General features: G+C 55.0%; 4 protein-coding genes across 4 annotated transcripts; 1 reads left to right on the top strand and 3 right to left on the bottom strand.

Moving 5' to 3' along the window:
- Positions 1-32: 32 nt before the first annotated feature.
- PLICBS_008924 (uncharacterized protein) lies at positions 33-2,603 on the bottom strand (the record flags this gene model as incomplete). The annotated part of the gene is made up of 1 exon (XM_018327777.2): positions 33-2,603. The coding sequence occupies one exon, from the start codon at positions 2,601-2,603 to the stop codon at positions 33-35; it is 2,571 nt and encodes an 856-aa protein (XP_018173718.2).
- Positions 2,604-3,152: 549 nt separating this feature from the next.
- Positions 3,153-4,013, bottom strand: PLICBS_008923 (uncharacterized protein; the record flags this gene model as incomplete). The annotated part of the gene is made up of 1 exon (XM_018327778.1): positions 3,153-4,013. One exon carries the CDS (start codon positions 4,011-4,013, stop codon positions 3,153-3,155), a length of 861 nt encoding a protein of 286 aa, XP_018173719.1.
- A 3,838-nt stretch (positions 4,014-7,851) lies between these two features.
- PLICBS_008922 (uncharacterized protein) lies at positions 7,852-11,093 on the top strand (the record flags this gene model as incomplete). The annotated part of the gene is made up of 11 exons (XM_065601500.1): positions 7,852-7,956; positions 8,021-8,061; positions 8,117-8,195; positions 8,247-8,328; positions 8,385-9,223; positions 9,288-9,347; positions 9,406-9,856; positions 10,021-10,183; positions 10,241-10,304; positions 10,367-10,450; positions 10,512-11,093. The coding sequence occupies 11 exons, from the start codon at positions 7,852-7,854 to the stop codon at positions 11,091-11,093; spliced, it is 2,550 nt and encodes an 849-aa protein (XP_065457572.1).
- Positions 11,094-11,426: 333 nt separating this feature from the next.
- PLICBS_008921 (uncharacterized protein) lies at positions 11,427-12,680 on the bottom strand (the record flags this gene model as incomplete). The annotated part of the gene is made up of 1 exon (XM_065601499.1): positions 11,427-12,680. The coding sequence occupies one exon, from the start codon at positions 12,678-12,680 to the stop codon at positions 11,427-11,429; it is 1,254 nt and encodes a 417-aa protein (XP_065457571.1).
- Positions 12,681-18,167: the final 5,487 nt, after the last annotated feature.

Below are 18,167 nucleotides of genomic sequence, written 5' to 3'. Positions count from 1 at the left end.
CAAAAGTAGTGACCGGGTCCGGCCCATGAACATCATATCAGCACGACATCTTCCAATCGGGATCTGACCGACTCCACCGCCTCGCCGTCCATCATCCCGCTGATGTAGCAGGTGCAGACCAACTGTCGTCGCGGCCCGGCTGCCCGTCCAGCACCCTCGCTCGACGCGGCTTCATCACCGGGCCGCAGCACAGCAAACGCATGCAGCCCAGCGAGCAGCCACACCTCATCGCCTGGCTTCGCCGACAGGCCCGCCATGCCCAAGTACCTGTCATTGACCGTCACGAGATGCCGCCCGCCATACACCGCCGAGTACGCCGTGATGAAGGCCTGGCATTTCCGACCCCATTTGGAGTGCAGCATCGCGTAGCCGTTGCCGATCGGGCGCGAGTTCTCCTGCGTGACGCCCGCGGGCAGGTAGTAGTCAAACGGCCCGCCGTCAGCGTCCATCTCCGTGATCCGCATCAGGCTGCAGCCGAAGTCGTTCCAGTATTCGAGGACCTCTTTCCGGGTGGGCATCCAGCTGCCCTCGCCGTCGTACTCCTCAAAAGCGTCGAGATCTGCCAGCACGGGCTCCATGTCGCTTGTCATGGGGTCGTAGTCGAGGTGGCTGAAGATGTGCTCCTGTTTCGTCGTGATCTCAAGGCCTAGCTTCTCGCGGATTTTGCCGTCTGCGGCTGCCAGGATCAGGAGTATCATGAAGTATCGAAAACCAATGCCTTGCTCGAGCGGAGCACTGTCGCCGTATAGGCCTGTGTCGAAGAGACTCCCCGCGGACATGTTCATGCACAGCGTTGTCCACAAAATCGACGAAAGGCAAGGATTCTCCCCGTAGCCGCCTTTTTCTCGCAGGGACAGTGGCAGTGTCAGCCACGATCGGTCGAACAACAGCTTTTCTGCAGGTCTAGTGCCTGACCGACCGCCAACCTGGGAAATCTTCCCCGCATAAGCTCCACGGATATGAAGCTCGGGGTGATCAGGGTCCACCGCTATCGGCACGGTGAACTCGAGTCCCTTGTCAGCGGTAAAGTTTGTAGAAATGGCGTTCATCGCGGGCAGGCTAAAGTCCGGCACCCAGGAGGGGAGGCCGCTTCGGCGCTGCTCGTGAAACACGCAAAGCGAGAGGGCTCGGAGGCTTTTCTCGCTTGCGATAAGCTCCCTCGCCGCAGTGGTATAGATGCGGGACACGGACAAGCGATAGTCCACCTGGCGGCGCTCGGGGGCAAACAGATTCAGCAGTCCATAGTACGCAAACACCTTGTCCCGGGGATCCGAGGCGATAAAGGTCAGGAAGTTGGTGAGAAGATGTCGCAAGGTGAAGAAGTCTTGATACTCCTGGGCGGTATCTTTTTCTTCGCTGGCGTAAGACTTGAACCTCCTCCACTTGGAGACTTCGGCCATGTTCCAATTGACTGGTACCGCAGCGTCTTGTATTGGGATAAAGGCGGTGGACATGTGCGTGCCAAGTTTGGCTTCCATGTGCTGGATGGCCTCGCATACCTGCCCGAGGTTGCGCCATGGCACAAGGGTCGTCCCAATGTACATGAGAAGAGCACGTGGCAAGACGGCCTCTTGGACAATCCACGCGCGGCGAAACCACTGCCTTTGGAAGAGGCTCGCGAGGGCGACCCATTCCTTCCAAGAGATGTAGGGGATATCTGCCTCGGCATACTTTTCTTTGTCTTTCCCGCTGTACGGTTCAATCTGGCTTTCCTTAAACTTCTTTAGGTGGCTTTGGAGGGTGTTGAGAGTGCGAATGCCTATTTCGGAGTATTCATCGAGCGGACCCAGCCAGGCGACGACGTACGAAGCATCCGAGTAAATTCTGTCCATCATGGTGACCTGGGCGCTCTTTTCTTGCACGTCGTCCTGATTGATGCAGATGGCATCAGCCCAGATGAAGACGGTCCCTTCGGCGGGTGTGATTTTTTTCTCGGCTTCGCTGTCACCGGTAATCGAGCTGTTCAGCAGAGCAACCATGTCTTCATGACCAGATTTCTTTGCAAGATCGATGGGAGTCTCGCCGTTCATGTCCTGCACGTCGGTCCGACAGCCATTCCGCATCAAGAGTGAGACACACTCTGGCTTTCCGTTGCCGGCGGCGTAATGCAGCGCGTTATGGCCCTCGTCGTCGAGCTTGTTCACGTCGGCGCCACAACGGAGCCACGTCTCAGCCGTGGACGAGCGACCGCGACCAGCAGCAACGTGCAGCCAGGTCCGCCCGTTGGTGCCATCTAGCGGGCTATTGACGTACTCTGCAAATGTGTTTTGCGGTATCAAGGTTAGCGCGTCGTAGAGGTTCCTCTGTATGAGCATTTCCTGCTCATTGACGAGAACGCGCAGCTTATTGCAGTGGTCGTACTGCGGTCCGACCGTCTCAAAATGTGACTTGAACTGGTTCCCGTGCGCAAACGGGTTCCCCCAGGTGTATGACAGGCAGTAATACGGCCTTCTCGGGTCGTTCTCGGCGTCATGGGCCACGAGCGAGAATCGCAGGGTGCCGTCATTGGCGGGGCTCAATCTCTGAAGGAGCCGGATGTGAGAAACGGTTGGGAGCGGTTCGTACTGGAACGAGGTTGAGCCTGAACTCGAACCGCCCATCATGCTGAAGTTGCAGGTACGACTCTGCCATGTGCTGTTGCGCTCCACTGAAGCCCCGCGCTGTCCGTGGGAGGCGTGCGGGGGTTTCGGGGTGAGACATCAGCGTCCGACAGCTATCACCGGCCGGGAGATGCGTCGCGGCTTGATTGCGATGGCGATCGAAGCCGCTCCCTGCAAGTCGGTTTTGCAGAATCACAGTGATAATTGATGGGGAAAAAGAAAAGCGACACGGTGCTTTTGTGCGACTGCAGTGGCAATCACGATAATAAGCGGCTCTGGCAAATGTTCAAGGGTCTTCATCAGGGCCATCGTATGGCTCGTATCGCCTTGGGCAGCGAGCCGTCAGCAATTGATCACTTGCCGTGCCTTTGCATGCCGACTCTTCTTATACCCAATGAAATGCTCACAGCAGTACTCGACAGCAATGAAACGGAAGGCATCAGGCAACATGCATTCTTTTTTTTGTACGCCATGAACCACGCTCTATATCGCACCTTGACCTAACCCAAACTTTTGTTGTTGATGCGCCGCCGAATTGAGGACTCGCCCGCCTCAATCAAACACGACCGTCTTGACCCCGTTCAGGAAGACCCTCTTCTCCGCGTACCACCGCACGGCGGCGGCCAGAACCTGGCTCTCGACGTTGGAGCCCTCCTCGGCCAGCTCCTTGGGGTCCATGGCGTGGTCGACGCGGGCGACCCGCTGCTCGATGATGGGGCCTTCGTCCAGGTCGGCGGTGACGAAGTGGGCGGTGGCGCCGGTGATCTTGACGCCGCGCTCGTAGGCCTGGTGGTAGGGCTTGGCGCCCTTGAACGACGGCAGGAAGCTGTGGTGGATGTTGATGATGCGGCCGGACATGGCCTCGCACAGGGTGGGCGAGAGGACCTGCATGTAGCGGGCGAGGACGATGAGCTCAATGTCGTGCTGGCGCGCGAGCTCGAGGACGCGCGACTCCTGCTCCGACTTGGTGTCCTTGGTGACGGGCAGGTGGTGGAACTCGATGCCGTAGCTGCGGGCCAGGGCCTCGTAGTCCGGGTGGTTGGAGACGATGACGGGGACTTCGATGCGCAGCTGGCCCGTCTTCATGCGGAAGAGCAGGTCGTTGAGGCAGTGGCCGATCTTGGACACCATGATGAGCACGCGCATCTTGCGGGCCGTCGGGCGAATGTCGTAGCTCATGTCCCACTTGGCGGCGAGCTCGTCGAAGGGCGCCTGCAGGTGCTCGGTGGTGATGCGCTCGCCGGCCGGGCCAAAGTGCACGCGCATGAAGAAGCGGCGCGACACGGGGTCGCTGAACTGCTGCAGGTCGAGGATGTTGTGGCCGTGCGAGGCGAAAACGGCGGTCACGGCGTGGACGATGCCGGGCTGGTCCGGGCACGTGAGCGTGAGGATGTGGTCGTCGGCGATGGCCATGGTGAGAGGTGTTTGGCGTTGAAGCACAGCGAGGGGCGGAAGTGAGGCTGGTGGTGATGGGATCGACGCGCCGAGTTGAGTCGGGGCTGTCTGCTGCGATGGGGATGAGGCGGCTGAGGTGAGATGAGGTGAGTCGAGGTGAGAAGCAGAATCGCCGACAATGGACTCAGCTCCTCGAGAATGACTCTTTTCCGGCTCATGCGGTCCATTCTTCGGCGGTGGAGACGTGGCTTCACTGCCGACTCCGGCGATTGGGGGGTGACGGCCTCTCCACTCGGTGCGGGCTCCAAAACCCTCCAGGGGCGCGGACTTTTGTCGGCATCTCGGGGGACAAAATGTTTGCTTCAGATACTTCACTCGACTTTGGCCGGTTGAGCGGCATGAGCCATCATTGAAGCAGGCGTCGCGAAGGCATCAAATCGCAGCGTGTGTGCTGTGTAATGGAACATTTGACGACTGTTGTCACACAGCTGGAGGACGCCCTGTGTGGGCATTTCAGTCCGATCTCCGGCCGCCAACATGGGATCGTCGCCGTCAGCGCCGCCCGAACAGGTGGGGTTTGCACCGCGGCGAAGGCGGCACACCTCCGTGTGTCCCGTGTCGCGTTGCCGGCGGGAGGCAACGGTAGCCGCCGTTGCTCCGGGTTACTCATGGTCAGCACCCCGTGCTGCTTTTCATGGCACGGCAATGAGACTGTGGCGCTCCCAGCGTCCCTGAACAGCACCTCTTCACCCTTTCCACAGCTCAACCACGTAGCCTGGTACAGTACACGTCGGCGCTGATTGCCCACTTTTGTACACGAGGCCATTCAAGTCCGTCTTGCCGCAGAGCACGCGCAGAACAAGGTGGCCGCCCTACGGCCGATCTTGCTCCTTTCCGGTCCTGCAGCTAAGTGCAGCGATTCGTCCACGCCTGTGGTCGCGCGATGCTTGATGTCTGGTGTTCGCCAAGCGACCCACGCGTCACGATTCAGATTAGTTGACACCAAGCACAGCCGTATTGTAGTGCGCCTGCTGTGCTGCCATACCAGCACCCCTTGGGTCCCGTGCTCACGGAAAGAAGAGCGCTGCTCCCCATCTCTGTCAACTTCACCCTCGCCGGGCCGTTTGAACACCCTTCAAAGAACGGAAGGTAGGAACCACGCCACGCCCCGGCTTGCCCCTGGAGTTGTGCAAACTACTGGCGCCACAAACTGCTCACGCATGAAGCAATTCCGTGCCGTCTGCAAAGCACTGTACAGTACAATAGTACTGCACCGACTACATACATGTGCGGGCCAACAGACTTCTGGGCTGTTGGCTCTCAGCCTCTCGTCGTCGTCCATCGCGTGCGCTCCAAGGAGAGTACAGTATGCAGTCAAGCCTGGACCGTTGTGATGTCAGTGCTTGGCGAGCCTTGGCTGCATGCCCTCGGCGCAACTTCCCTCTGCGACCGACGGCAGAGATGATATGGGCCCGTGGCGTTGCGGCCCAGAACCGCCTGCCATTGCTATGGACATTTCGTGGGGCCACTGGGGTTGTATGCGGCGCGTTGCATCGTGAGGTTGCCAAGCCTACGTAGCCCGTGGGCGTTGACAACTTGATTGAACGTCTTTGATGGGTGGCGCTGGGTATGCGAGACCGCAGCGAACCTTTGAAGCTTCCACTCCTCATGTGCACGCTGTGTGAAATGCTCGTGAGTCGTTGTGTGCGTTCAATGGCTGGACGTGATCTCCGTTTTTTCGTGACGCAAGGTCTTCTGTACTTAGCACGTCGTGTGGAGGATCTGCACTGCGACAGCCGGGTTACCGCGTCCTCGGCTTTTTTGCGCAAGCATGCCCAACGCCGAGACACCATGGTGCCCCCAGCGGACAACTATTACGGTGTCCCAGAGATAGGTCCACTAATCCTGGGCAAATGCCATTTGTTGACAAGACGTCCCGGACGCGGGCGTTCTGGCCCCCGCCCCGCACTGTCGAGAAGGGCTGTGCAAGCCACCCGACACAACTCGTCCATTGCATGGTGCAGCTGTGCCTGGTCACCCCAAGCTATGGCCCCTGTTTACCTTCCTCCTTGAGCAATCGATGGCGTGGTCCCGACGATATTAGACGCCAGTGATTCCAGGGGCCTAGTAGTGGGTGTACTGACGCGACCAGACTCGGCAGTTGGTAGCACTTGGCTTGGCTCTGCTATCTTTCGGGGGGCGATATCACATCGGCAAGTGGGAGAGCTCACATTCTTCCGCCTTTCCGCCATCTCAGCGACCTACAAATTTAGCACTGCACTGGGTTGCAGAGGCTAAAAGATCATCCAAACACGGGCGCGGCCTCGAGTGCTCCTGAGTTAGCTGTTGCCCGTGGTAATGAACGGCCCAGCAGCAGCAGCCCTGGCCAACTGCAAGGTCGCAAAAGCCAATTGCATGTAATTGGGCTCAGGCTTGCCGCTCCATTCGTTCGTTACAGAATGTGCGATTGGAGTGATCTGAGTTGGCATGGACCATCCGTGTTCAGCGAACCGATGGAGCGGCTGGGCGCGGGGTTGATGCTTGGCGTCGGTAGCCTGTACGGATTGTAATACATAAGCGTTCGATGGCATAGGTTCCAACCGCCCGTCCTATTTCAGCGAAACGAGCTCCCGCTGGTTCGATCATGCGTGACGAATCCAGACATCGCGTACTTTGCGCGGTCGTGACCGTAGTAAACGCACTCGATGGCGCGATCAATCTTCTGCAGCCTTCATGGTTGCAGGCTGCGCCAAGACACCTTCAAAACATGCCGCCAACAATGCACCGACGAATCCTACAGACAGGTTACACTCAGATCGTCCCAGCCAGGCTGTTCCACCAACAACCCCGCTCGTAGTACTGCCTGAATGCAGGGCCCCGTCCGATCCGCCCGTACGTGCCACCCACCAACCTAATCTCAACGACACCACCAACTCAGCCTCCTTCGGTGAGCAGTCCATTCTCGGAGCTATCATGCATAAACAAGGCTTGCTCCCCACTGTCTCTACGCCACGGAACTTGCCTATACTTTGCATCTCCCAACGCGTGCGCCATTGACTCTACCATTGCGCGCTTCATGCGGCTGCTGTATGCATGGAGTCGAAGGATCGCCATATGGTTGGTTCGCCTTCATGGCAAGGGAAAACACAGCAACGTGGTAGCCGGTTTCCGTCGCTTTGGGGAGCCCCCTCAAGCCGTATTGCGGTCGGATCGATATCCTTATCTGTAAGTGTCATCAGTATCCTCGCCATCCCAACATCTAATCGGTCTTGGCATATGTCCTTCTTGGCATGTACTGTATTATGTACGTGAGCCGATATTATTGCTTCATCCTGCTGTTGGGAGCGGAGCGGCCGACAGAAGTCCTTGGCATCGAAAAAGCGACTTGCCTATTATGTGCCGCCACATTCGTGTCAGGGCGGGTGGATGAGGGCCATCTTTCGGCGCGCATGCCCTTGGACGGTGTCATCCGCCACATGACACGGCGAACGACAAAATATAGCAGTGTAAGTGGGCAGACACAGCACAGTATCACCAAGATTATGCAGCCACAGTTCTGAAGAGGGCAAGCCTTATGCTCCACAGGCCCATACATGAGCCGCCAATGGTGCAGTGTTTCACTTGTTGCACGTCCAAGGGAACTTTTTTACCTTCCTAAACTGCCCAGTCGGCACGATAGGTTATCATCCCTTCCCGCTGTTTTCCTGGAGCTGGGAACGGTACAGTACACCTCAATGGCGAAAGTCAATTTTCCATATGAAGCTGTGCTCGCCCTCACTTAACACGCCGTTGTTGAGCTTGCCTCGACTGTAGCTTCTCCCATCTGAGAAGAGTATGTTCGGCTATTGATACAGCCATGAACAAGACATCCCAGCACGGAGGTGACGGAAAAGATTCCGGGGATGGAGTCTTTCAGAAAGCCCACGATGATGCAGTCACTGACACCATCGTCGAGAAGATGGTAAGCCGTCCGACAGATGTGCCAGAGAATGCGCCCGGTAAGACTTGCTGCTAACACTGGTCAGTTGACGGAGACGGAGGCGGGGGAGGCCCATACGCTCGAGGGGTAAGTCATGCCTTTCAAGGCTCGATGACAACTATGCAAGCTAACCTCCGCATAGGCACCTGAATGCCACAGAGGATGACATCCTGGAGGCCAAGGAACTCGCCGCATCAATGAGCCTCGAGACTGTCCGCAGCGTACGCATGACCATGTGCCGTTCTACTGCAGTTTGCGCTGAAAGTTAGCAGATGATGCAGAACGTCTTGGCAATCCACGATGGCGACCCCAACTTTCCCTTTGTAACGCTCCAGAAGATCAAAGAGTTTCTCGGTATGTTGAACTAGTATCCCAAACGCTGCGCGATCTCCGTTCTCTAACTTGACTAGGGAACGATGACATCATGGAGAATCCTGAGAAGCATGAGGGGCTCGTACAAGAGATGAAGCTAGAAGCCGCGCTCATCACCAACAATAGCCCATACGCCGAGGTTCGAGCCGTTGTTGATAACCACGATGACCCAACGACGCCGGTATCCACGATCCGCGCCTGGACTTTGGGGTGCTTCTTTAGCGTCTTCTTGTCCTTTGTGAACCAGCTCTTCTCCATCCGACAGCCCGCTATCCGATTCGACACCAATATTGCCCAGTTGCTCGCTTTCCCACTTGGAAAGGCTTGGGAAAAGTGGGTTCCGAACTACGAATTCTCGCTTTTCGGGCAGAAAATTGGTCTCAACCCGGGCAAGTTCAATAAAAAGGAGCACATGCTTATTGCCATAATGGCCAATACGTCCAGGAGCCTGCCGTACACCAACTACATCATCTGGACTCAGGTTCTTCCCCAATACTTCAACCAGCAATATGCCCGACACTTTGGATACATGTTCTTGAATGCCTTTGCCACCAATTTTATTGGATACGGTCTTGCTGGCTTGACTCGGAAGTTCCTCGTCTATCCTTCCTATTGCGTCTGGCCAATGTCACTTGTTACGATCGCCCTCAACACCGCTCTCCACAACGAAGAGAACCAGCCTGTACAGGGCCCATTCGGGCGCATTTGGTCCATGTCCCGCTATCGGTTCTTCTTATACACATTTGCCGCCATGTTCATATACTTTTGGTTCCCGAACTACCTGTTTCAGGTGCTCTCCTACTTTACATGGATGACCTGGATTGCGCCAGATAATCTGAACCTGAACATTCTCACTGGCATGCAGAATGGTCTCGGTGTACGTTACTGTCATTCCTTTTTCCATACTAAAAAGTCACAGTCCATACTAACACTATGTCTAGCTCTTCAATCCTGTGCCCACCTTTGACTGGAACGTCATCTGCTTCAGCACCGATCCACTTGTAAGGCCTACGCGTTTTCGGCGCACTTGCACCTAACCCCTGAGCTGACTAGGTGCAGATGATTCCATCCTTTGCTACCTTCAATGCCGTTGCGGGCATGTTTGTCACTGGACTCTTCGTACTGGGAGTGTGGTACACTAACACGTGGAACACGGGATTCTTACCCATCAACACAAACCGCGTCTACGACCACTTCGGAAAACTCTATAACGTTTCTCGCACACTTGATGATCGCGGAATGTTCGACCTGAATAAGTACATGGGCTATTCCGCTCCATATATGGGAGCGGCCAATGCACTTCTTTATGGCTTTTTCTTTGCCATCTATACAGCCATCTTGACACACGTTGTCTTATACCAACGCTACGAAGTGACGATGGGTTTCCGCAATCTTTTCAGGAGTCTAAGATTCCGCAAGAACAAGGCAACGAGCGAGAACTCCAACTCGCAAACCACGGAAGGGGAGTACTCGGATGTACATAACCGGCTGATGGCAGCGTATCCGGAGGGTAAGTTTGCCTTGCCAACACTCCTGTTGTTCTCGGAGACAACGAAGCTCGCTTCTAATATCTTTATTCAGTGTCTGAGTGGTGGTACTTCAGCGTTCTTGTCATATCAATTGTTTTTGGTGTCCTCGGCATAGCGCTGTGGCCAACCTATACTTCACCTGCAGTTGTACTCTACGGCATCTTGTTATGTCTCATTTTCGTCATCCCAGTCGGCGTTACCGTCAGTATGACTGGCATTGAAATTACGCTGAACGTGCTTGCCGAGTTTATTGGTGGCATGATTGTCGAAGGCAATGCCCTGGCCATGAACTTCTTCAAGTCCTACGGGTACGGGTGCTTGTCATTAGAGCCACCCTGGCCATGTTTCTGACTTGTTGCTGGCAGGTACGTTACTTGTGCGCATGCAATCTCGTTCGCCAATGACCTTAAGATTGCCCACTACGTCAAGGTAAGCCGATTTGGAGTGCCATTCCATATCGTAACTTTCGCTGGGAAGCTGACTCGATTCAGATCCCGCCACGAGTCACGTTTGCTGGCCAAATGATTGCCACGCTTATCTCTACCCTCATTTGCACTGGCATCATGAAGTTCCAAGTAAGACTGCTTCCACCTGAATCATTTCCTGCTGTCCCTCGCGTCAGGCTGACCCTTCTAGATGGACATCAAGAACGTATGCACGTCGGCTGCTCCGATGCGTTTCCTTTGCCCTGGGCCTAATACCTTCATGACGGCTTCGGTCCTCTGGGGCACAATCGGGCCGATCAAAGTCTTTGGCAAGGACGGCCAGTATAAGTGGTTGTTACTTGGCTTCCCTCTGGGCGTCGCTTTGGTCGTTTGCATGTGGGGTCTCAAGAAATTGTGGCCGAACTCTCGGGCTCTTCGGCAGGTCCACATTGTTGCCGCTATCGCTGGATCGCTCCAATGGGCACCCTACAGCTTCTCCTACGCCTGGCCCGCGGTCCCTGTCGCCTGGTTCTCCTGGATTTTTATCCGCGGCCGCTACTTGGCGTTCTGGTCTAAGTATAACTTTGTCCTTTCCGCGTCGTTTTCCGCTGGAGTCGCCATTTCCGCCATCATTATGCTTTTCTCGGTTCAATGGGCCGGGATCTCTGTGGATTGGTGGGGTAACACGCAGCCGTTCAAGGGATGCGAGGAGACCCCCTGCACGCTACACCAGTTGGGTAAAGGCGAGCGGTTCTTCCCGTGGTGGGACGGCACTAAGATCCCTGCGCCGTAAACAGACCACAACCCCCCCGCCTTCAACCCCCTTCAAGGATCTGGGAGCGATGAACACCAAGTTTCCCAATGTCACCAGTTCTTTTGGCAAAGACCAAGAGCATAATTGGCAGTAGTATATAGTCGGCCAGAATATTGAGGTGCTGAAACTCACTGCAACCCAATTGAGCATGAAACACGGACGGTCAGTTCGTACCATGTACTGCCCCTCGGTCTGGCATGCGACTACGGACAAGTGTAGTAGCCTATCAACGTTTCGTGGTACAACCCCGAGTTCATTTTATAGGAGAGACAAATCAATCGTCCAAGTTTCACAGCCTGGTATCTGTCTGAATCATATCAGATACGCCAGACATTCACCTGCTTTAAGCTCTCCCTTGGTCAACTGTTCCCAGCCTTGCCTGACCGCCTCCATACCTGAACCCCAGGTGACGTCCAACCCCCGGACGCCATGAGCTCTGAAGGACCGCCAAGATGTGTTAAGCTCGCCGAAGTACCTTTCCTCACCTTGTAATGCAATAGCCCGATCGCGAATGCTGCTCACGCTGACACGGACAGCTTGGACTGCCGATGAAGACGTCAGTGACTTGGAGAACTCTTGCGGGGTCATTTCCGCAATCTCATATCCGAGGCTCAGTAGAAGCACGTCTTTGCCGCCGGCACGAAGTTCGGTAGCCCATGATTGCGCAACGCCGCCCCGACCGCCAAAGTCAACGAGTACAATCTTCTCTCTAGATGCGGCACCTATTGCAGTTAAAGCCTCCAGTGCACTCTCATCTGTGCTTTTTGTGTAATCATATATGCCAGTCGCTTCAACGAAGCTGTATGAGGATGAAGTCGGTGCGGCCACTAGCCTCCTAGGTCGGGCTGCACTCCTGCTGTACTTGAGGATATGCGCAAGGGACAGCCCGGCCTTTGAACCCGGTGCAAAGTTGACAACTGTTGCAGCTGTTAAATCGGCCATGTCCGCAGTCCAAGGCGTCGTCATATCTGGACCTGGATGTACTTGGTGTCCTGGAACTGCTGCAAAGACGAAATGCGCCAACAAGTACGACGTCTCGTACATGACCCTGATGCACGCGTCGTAGCCGATAGACGAGGATTTCGATATCACAGCTGGCTTTATGCCGCTAGAAAACTTGATATACCTATTGTAGAATGGAGCGATATGCTGGCGGTGGGCGCTGGTAACGATAACATGATCAGGGATTCCGGCATCGCGGACCTCGAGATCCTGCGCCAAGGTGCCGATAGGCTGGTAACCCCAAAGATAGTCACCCTTTTCCACAAACGGAGCGGTAGATTCCAACACTTCTGCATAGCCCCAAGCACTGGTGCGGCCATATCTTGACGAGTCGTTGAATGGCGCAGGAGTGGACTTGGGCAATGGATGCACGTCCCACCAGCCGAACAGAAACCCGACTTTGGCAACTGTGATATTGCTTGCTGTGAGGCCAATGACCTTGGTTCGTATCCGAACTGACGACAGTCCCAGTTGTGAGTTGGGGTCTTCGTCAAGGATTGGGATCAAATGTTGTGTAAAGTATTGTTCTCGCTCGAGTATCTGGACTTCGGGGATGAGCGACATGCTTGACGGCCGACCGATGTCTCGGAAGGGACAATGCCGTTTGCCGCAGAGTCAGGCTCATGGGCCTTCCAGCATACAGGTTCTCGAAGCTTTCTGAGGAGGCGTGTCCACTCTGTGGCGGAGTGGTCGGGTGGTCTCTGAGCGCCATGGTCGCGCTCTTGAAGCGGTATTCTTGGGTACGAACACATTTAAACGAGGACGCGACTAAAAGACGCACCATCTGGAGATCGGGGCTGACGTGGCAGCGCGCTGACTGGGTTAGAGACCGTATTCTATCCGAAGCGGGCAACATTAATGCGAGAAATACGACTTAGCAACCATGGTGTCACGACCCTGGGGGCCTGATACACAATCTGGTCTAGGCTGGGGGTACATGGAGCAGCATCGGAAACAGATAATGTTGCATGAACAAATTCTGACCTGCTAGTCTTGCCTGCCGCTAATCTCCTACGTATCAGGATATCATGGCCAGGTCTTAGGCCATGTCGTGAGCCCTTCCCCAGATTCAATTAGTTTTCTCGGTCCAGGGCACCCTTATCGAGCAATTCGGACCGGTTGGGCACGTATGGAGGGGGATCCAATGATGTCGACGATTCCGATCGTGTTTTGATAGCCATGCGTTTGTCCATAGAATCAGACATGTCCCCGCCCACATTGAGTACAGGCATCGTCCATGGCGTTTCGTGATCGTGGCTGTCAGGGTGAAGTTGAACTACCACCGACCGCGAGGAGGGAGGTTGGCTGATGTCATCACCGTCGCTGAATGTCTTTCGAGATTTTGCTTTCTTTCCCATGACGATCATTTGCCGGATCGATAAGCCAATACTGTAGAAGTACGACAGACTTTTGGCCGAGCTGAGTCAGAATGGGATATGAAGCAGACGCAACGTTCCCCGGACATGCGGCAGGGCCTGAACTTACATCAAGATAATGGACAGCCAAAATGACGACTTTGGTATGCCACAGTATTGATCCAAGGCGCCCCTTTCGCTGCTGTTGCCGAAACCAGACGTGTCAAATCCGGATCTCGGTTCTCCTGGATCTATGGAGGGTCAGGGGGTTGACGATAAAACAAGACGAGCGACCCAGAAACAATGACGACGTACTTGTGACCGTTGTCAACCCTTCACAGTTCCAGGGCAGTCCCGCCACTGCGAGGACAATTATTTCCGGGATTTGTAGTCCGATACAGCAAAGGTCAAACACGATCAACAGCGACAGGCACACTCGCTTGAAGTAACCTGCAAGGTGCCAACCGCACCAGTTACTCAGCAAAGTCGTGATTAATGTCAGCCCGGCCTATTCGTAGCAGTTGTCAGCTTCAGCGTTTAACGTCTACGAAGCAAGCTGAGGGTACCGCAATGCATGTGACCGTGAGGCCACCCCCAATGCTCTGTGAAGTATGCGAGCTGATGTATCCCAACAGGAAGGCACTCGTTATGAATACGACTGCAGAAATAGAGCATTGAAGGACCTTAGTCCAGTAAAGTCGTCTTTCAAGAGGCCATCGAGTGTTGGCGCATGGAGACATGTTCAATATTGGTTGAAAGGACTCGATTCGCAATTACCTCAGGTTTCATCACCTAGATTTGAGATCCCAAATCTTTTCGACGCATTTCTTTTAAAGGGCCTTCTTGTTTTTGATCATCTGCGCGATATGCGTCTCAAGTGTGCGTCGCCTGCAAGTTCTGGCCCCACGCCCTGCGCGTGGCGCTTGTGCCGTCAATACGAACCCGGGATGACGCGTCCAGTGGCAGAATCCGAGCGGATTACGAGTACCGGCATGTCGACGCTGCAAGGCCTTTACCAATTGCTGTACAAGCCTAGCTATGGCTTACGACGGCTTACTGTTACCGGAGAGACTTCAAGCCGATGTGAAACCCGATCTCACAAATTGAGGTCGCAGGGCGAAGTGAGTGCAGAGTCAGTCGGTGAAATGACTTGTCTTCTCAAGCCTCACTCCCTACATACTATTTCTGGACGCACGGTGTATTGCATCTGGTTTCCTGATGTAACAGTATTCACTGAAGTATTATACTGTGCAATCGCGCGTCTGCGTCATCTGCTTGCTCAAGTCAGCATGGCTGCTTGGCGATACACCCTCACCACTGCCATTTAGCGAAGTACCTGATCAGAGATGCGACTACCAGCTCTCAGTCTCACATTTTAACGACGAGGTCCATGCTCGACACGCTGTGGCGTCGTGGATGCGGCCGCAGCGAACAAGCAACAAACGGGACTCGGGCGCAAGGTAAATTCCAACCACGACAGGAAGAGGTCAGACCCACTGCGAGGTAAAGGAGTATGAAAACCTCACTTGCGATCGCGGATAAGTGTTGCGCGAAGTACACTGAAGCCAGGGCCGAAAACCCAGCATAGGTTGACGTATATTGCAAGGTAGGCCCGGAGGTGAGTTGGATATACTTATACTTGGCCGCGTACGAAGTTGTCACAGTGGGAAGGGCTGCTGATGGCAGACTTATAACGACCTGCGTACAATGAAGCACCACGTGAATGAGCGTCTCTGTGAAATGGGAAAATACCTATGAATCCGAAACGGCAGCGAGAGCGGAAGCATCGTCCAACGTTACCCCAGACGGTCTTCGATATGGCCACGAAGACAAAGACCAACAGTTAGGCCACATAGAAAGGTAGGCCATGAGAAGCGGCTACAGCCAGGAAGCCATTACTGCTATTGCTCGACGTCGAGGTACGACAAAACTGTGGTGTTGAAGCGAGCCGGATCATAAGACGCACGAGATAATATCGGCGGGGAGACAATTAAGAGCCGATCGGGACGCCTGGCCAGCAGCTCATCTTCCCTTGGATCGAAGTGGCGAGACATGGCACGGTCGAGAGCCGCCGGCGATTCGCCCGGTTCATTCGGCAGAACGTGGCATATCGCTCGTTCCCCGTGGGGAGTCGGCCGTTCTTCGTGGGACAGGGTTTGGGGGCCTGGAGAAGTTTGTGGTTGAGAACCCAATTGGGGGCGATGGGTGAATTTGGGTTGGGGCAGTTTGGCCCACTACGCCAGGCGCACACCAGGGGCACAATTGAGGGTCAGTGGCGCCCGGATCGCATTCGGCTGGCTTCTATCTCGATTCAAAGGCTTGGCTGTACTTCACTGAACTTCGACTCCCTCACCGGAAGCAATGTTTGGCCTAGTGGAGCTGCGCAGGCCCGACAATGCGAAGCGGGAGAGCGGTCGCGCATCACGGAAGCACCTTGGTACCCCCCCTGTTATCAGAGCACCCTGTTGCCTGAGGCATTAGTGAATTGGCCTGTGCGTCGTATTAATGTCTTGGTCATTTATGCGGTCCAAGACATGTTGCATTTGAGATGTGCCGCGTTATGCAGTGAGAGGGGCTGCCTTGCACAAATGGCACCGGATTCACTAACAACACCGTCTCTTCCGAGTGTACAGAGTACTTCGGAAGATTACTGTTTCACCGACATTCTGCAGTCCCGCGTTACACGACATGGCCAAGCACACCCAGCAGGAAGTGACTGCCACCGGCAAGGCCACCCCCCCAGCACGGAGGTCCTGAACGAAGAAATTGACCAACAGTTATGGAGAACCTTTGCAATTCGCAGCGCGCAAGAAACTAATACTTCGGAACGGAGATGTTCTCATTGGCAAACACTTGGTAGTTGATGTAGGGTAGCGCCGAGCGGGACGGGACGCCACGTGAGATACCACGTGGGCTGGTTCCCCTTACAATGCTTGGGCGCGTGTCAGCACTGAGTAGCACCACAACCCCGCTCTCCAACCGTTGGCCAATCCATGCTATCACCACATCATGAAGCCGCTTGGCTTTTGCAGTCACTTGTTGGTGCAGTTGCTCGGTCGCCTCTCGACCCTGGTTGCTGCCGAGCTCCGAATCGACCATGAATGATGCTGGCCGTGGCCTCATGATGAAACCCAGCTTCCCGCATGCATTGCACAGCTTGCCATGCTTACACGCGTGTATGAGCCCCTGAATGGGGCCCAGAATGGCATCCGCGTGGTGCGGGTTGCTCCTTACAACAGCTTCGGCCGCAATCCCGTAGTTTGCCAACTTGAGGAAACAACATGGGATGCTTGCGAGTACGAAGCCCTGAGCTACTGCTGGGGCAAGCAAAATGACCATGCAATTATCCAGCTGGGCGGGGAACCGTTCAAGGTCACCAAGGATTTGGCAGCGGCGCTCGAGCAGCTCTGTCTTCCAGACCGCATCCGCACCATTTGGGTACTAATCGCCAGCTCGCCAGACATGTCCGCGATGGCTAATAGTCGCCACAGATTGACGCAATATGCATCAACCAATTTGACCCAGAAGAGAAGAGCGTACAGGTGAGGATGATGGGCAACATCTATCGCGCTGCGCAACAGGTCCTTGTTTGGGTCGGCTCTGCACGTGATGATACCAAGCTTGCTTTCAAGCAGCTAGATCGTCTAGCCAACGTCATTTCTACTCCATCCAATGCGGTTGAGGAAATTTGGGAAGAGCAGGACATGGGTTCATGGATCGAATGTCTCAACGACCTGATTCAACGACCTGTTTGTCTCCATGTATGATGGTCTCTACAGAGAATCCAAGCTAACGATTTCTCAACAGTACTGGAGTCGTGCGTGGACGGTCCAAGAGGTTGTCCTGGCGCGAGATGTTGTGATTCATTGCGGCCCTCATACGACGTCTTTCTTTAACCTGGCTTCCATTCTTGTTCATCCAGCCACTCCCAAATATCTGAACGTCACGTACGGACTATTCAGTTACCTGAAGCAGACCTTCGCTTTGCGGTCACAAATGTCGCAAGATCCCGATATCGGCCTTTTTGCCTTGGCTTACTCTTTTCGTCACCGCCTCGTTAGCGAGCAACGCGACAAGGTATACGCATTCATCGGGCTTCTAAATTCGCCGTCGTCTATGCCGGGAGGCTCGTTCACTATTGACTATCGTCAAGACAAACAGGCTCTATGGAGGTCGCTGTCCAAGGAGACCATGGCACGCCACCGGACACTTCTGCCACTCGCGATTGCGGAGCGGGCCAAGACATTAGATGCCAGCTGGTGTTTTGACTGGTCTGCACACCCGCATGACCCAAACCATTTCCAGGAACAAGGACAACTTTTTTGGGCAGGAGGCTTAGATGACCCGCGCTACTACCCACTACAGGCCAACACGTTTTCGGCTGCTGGCGGTCTCGAAGCACGCATCCGCATCGACCTGGAGGCTTCAAGTGTGATTGCTGTTGAGGGGTTCACCCACGGGAGGATTGCTGCTATCGGTGACAGCGTGAGCTCTTGGACTATTCCCATGGGGCGCCCGAACTATGTGCAGCTGTTCAAGAAATGGGAAACGCTGGTAGGCGGACCCTGGGAAGATGAGTCCGATATGGACATGGCGCGCAAGTTTGCGTTGACGGTAACTGGAGGCGCCTGGACTAATGAGCCACTTGACTGGAGAGCTTGGAACACCAGAGATTACTCTCAGCGACCCTGGAACT

This window comes from Purpureocillium lilacinum (genome assembly GCF_023168085.1).
Source record: "Purpureocillium lilacinum CBS 284.36 DNA, scaffold_7, whole genome shotgun sequence".
In the NCBI taxonomy this organism is placed as follows: Eukaryota; Fungi; Ascomycota; class Sordariomycetes; order Hypocreales; family Ophiocordycipitaceae; genus Purpureocillium; species Purpureocillium lilacinum.
Note: the sequence above shows the minus strand (reverse complement) of the source record. Positions and strands in the feature narration are given on the sequence as shown.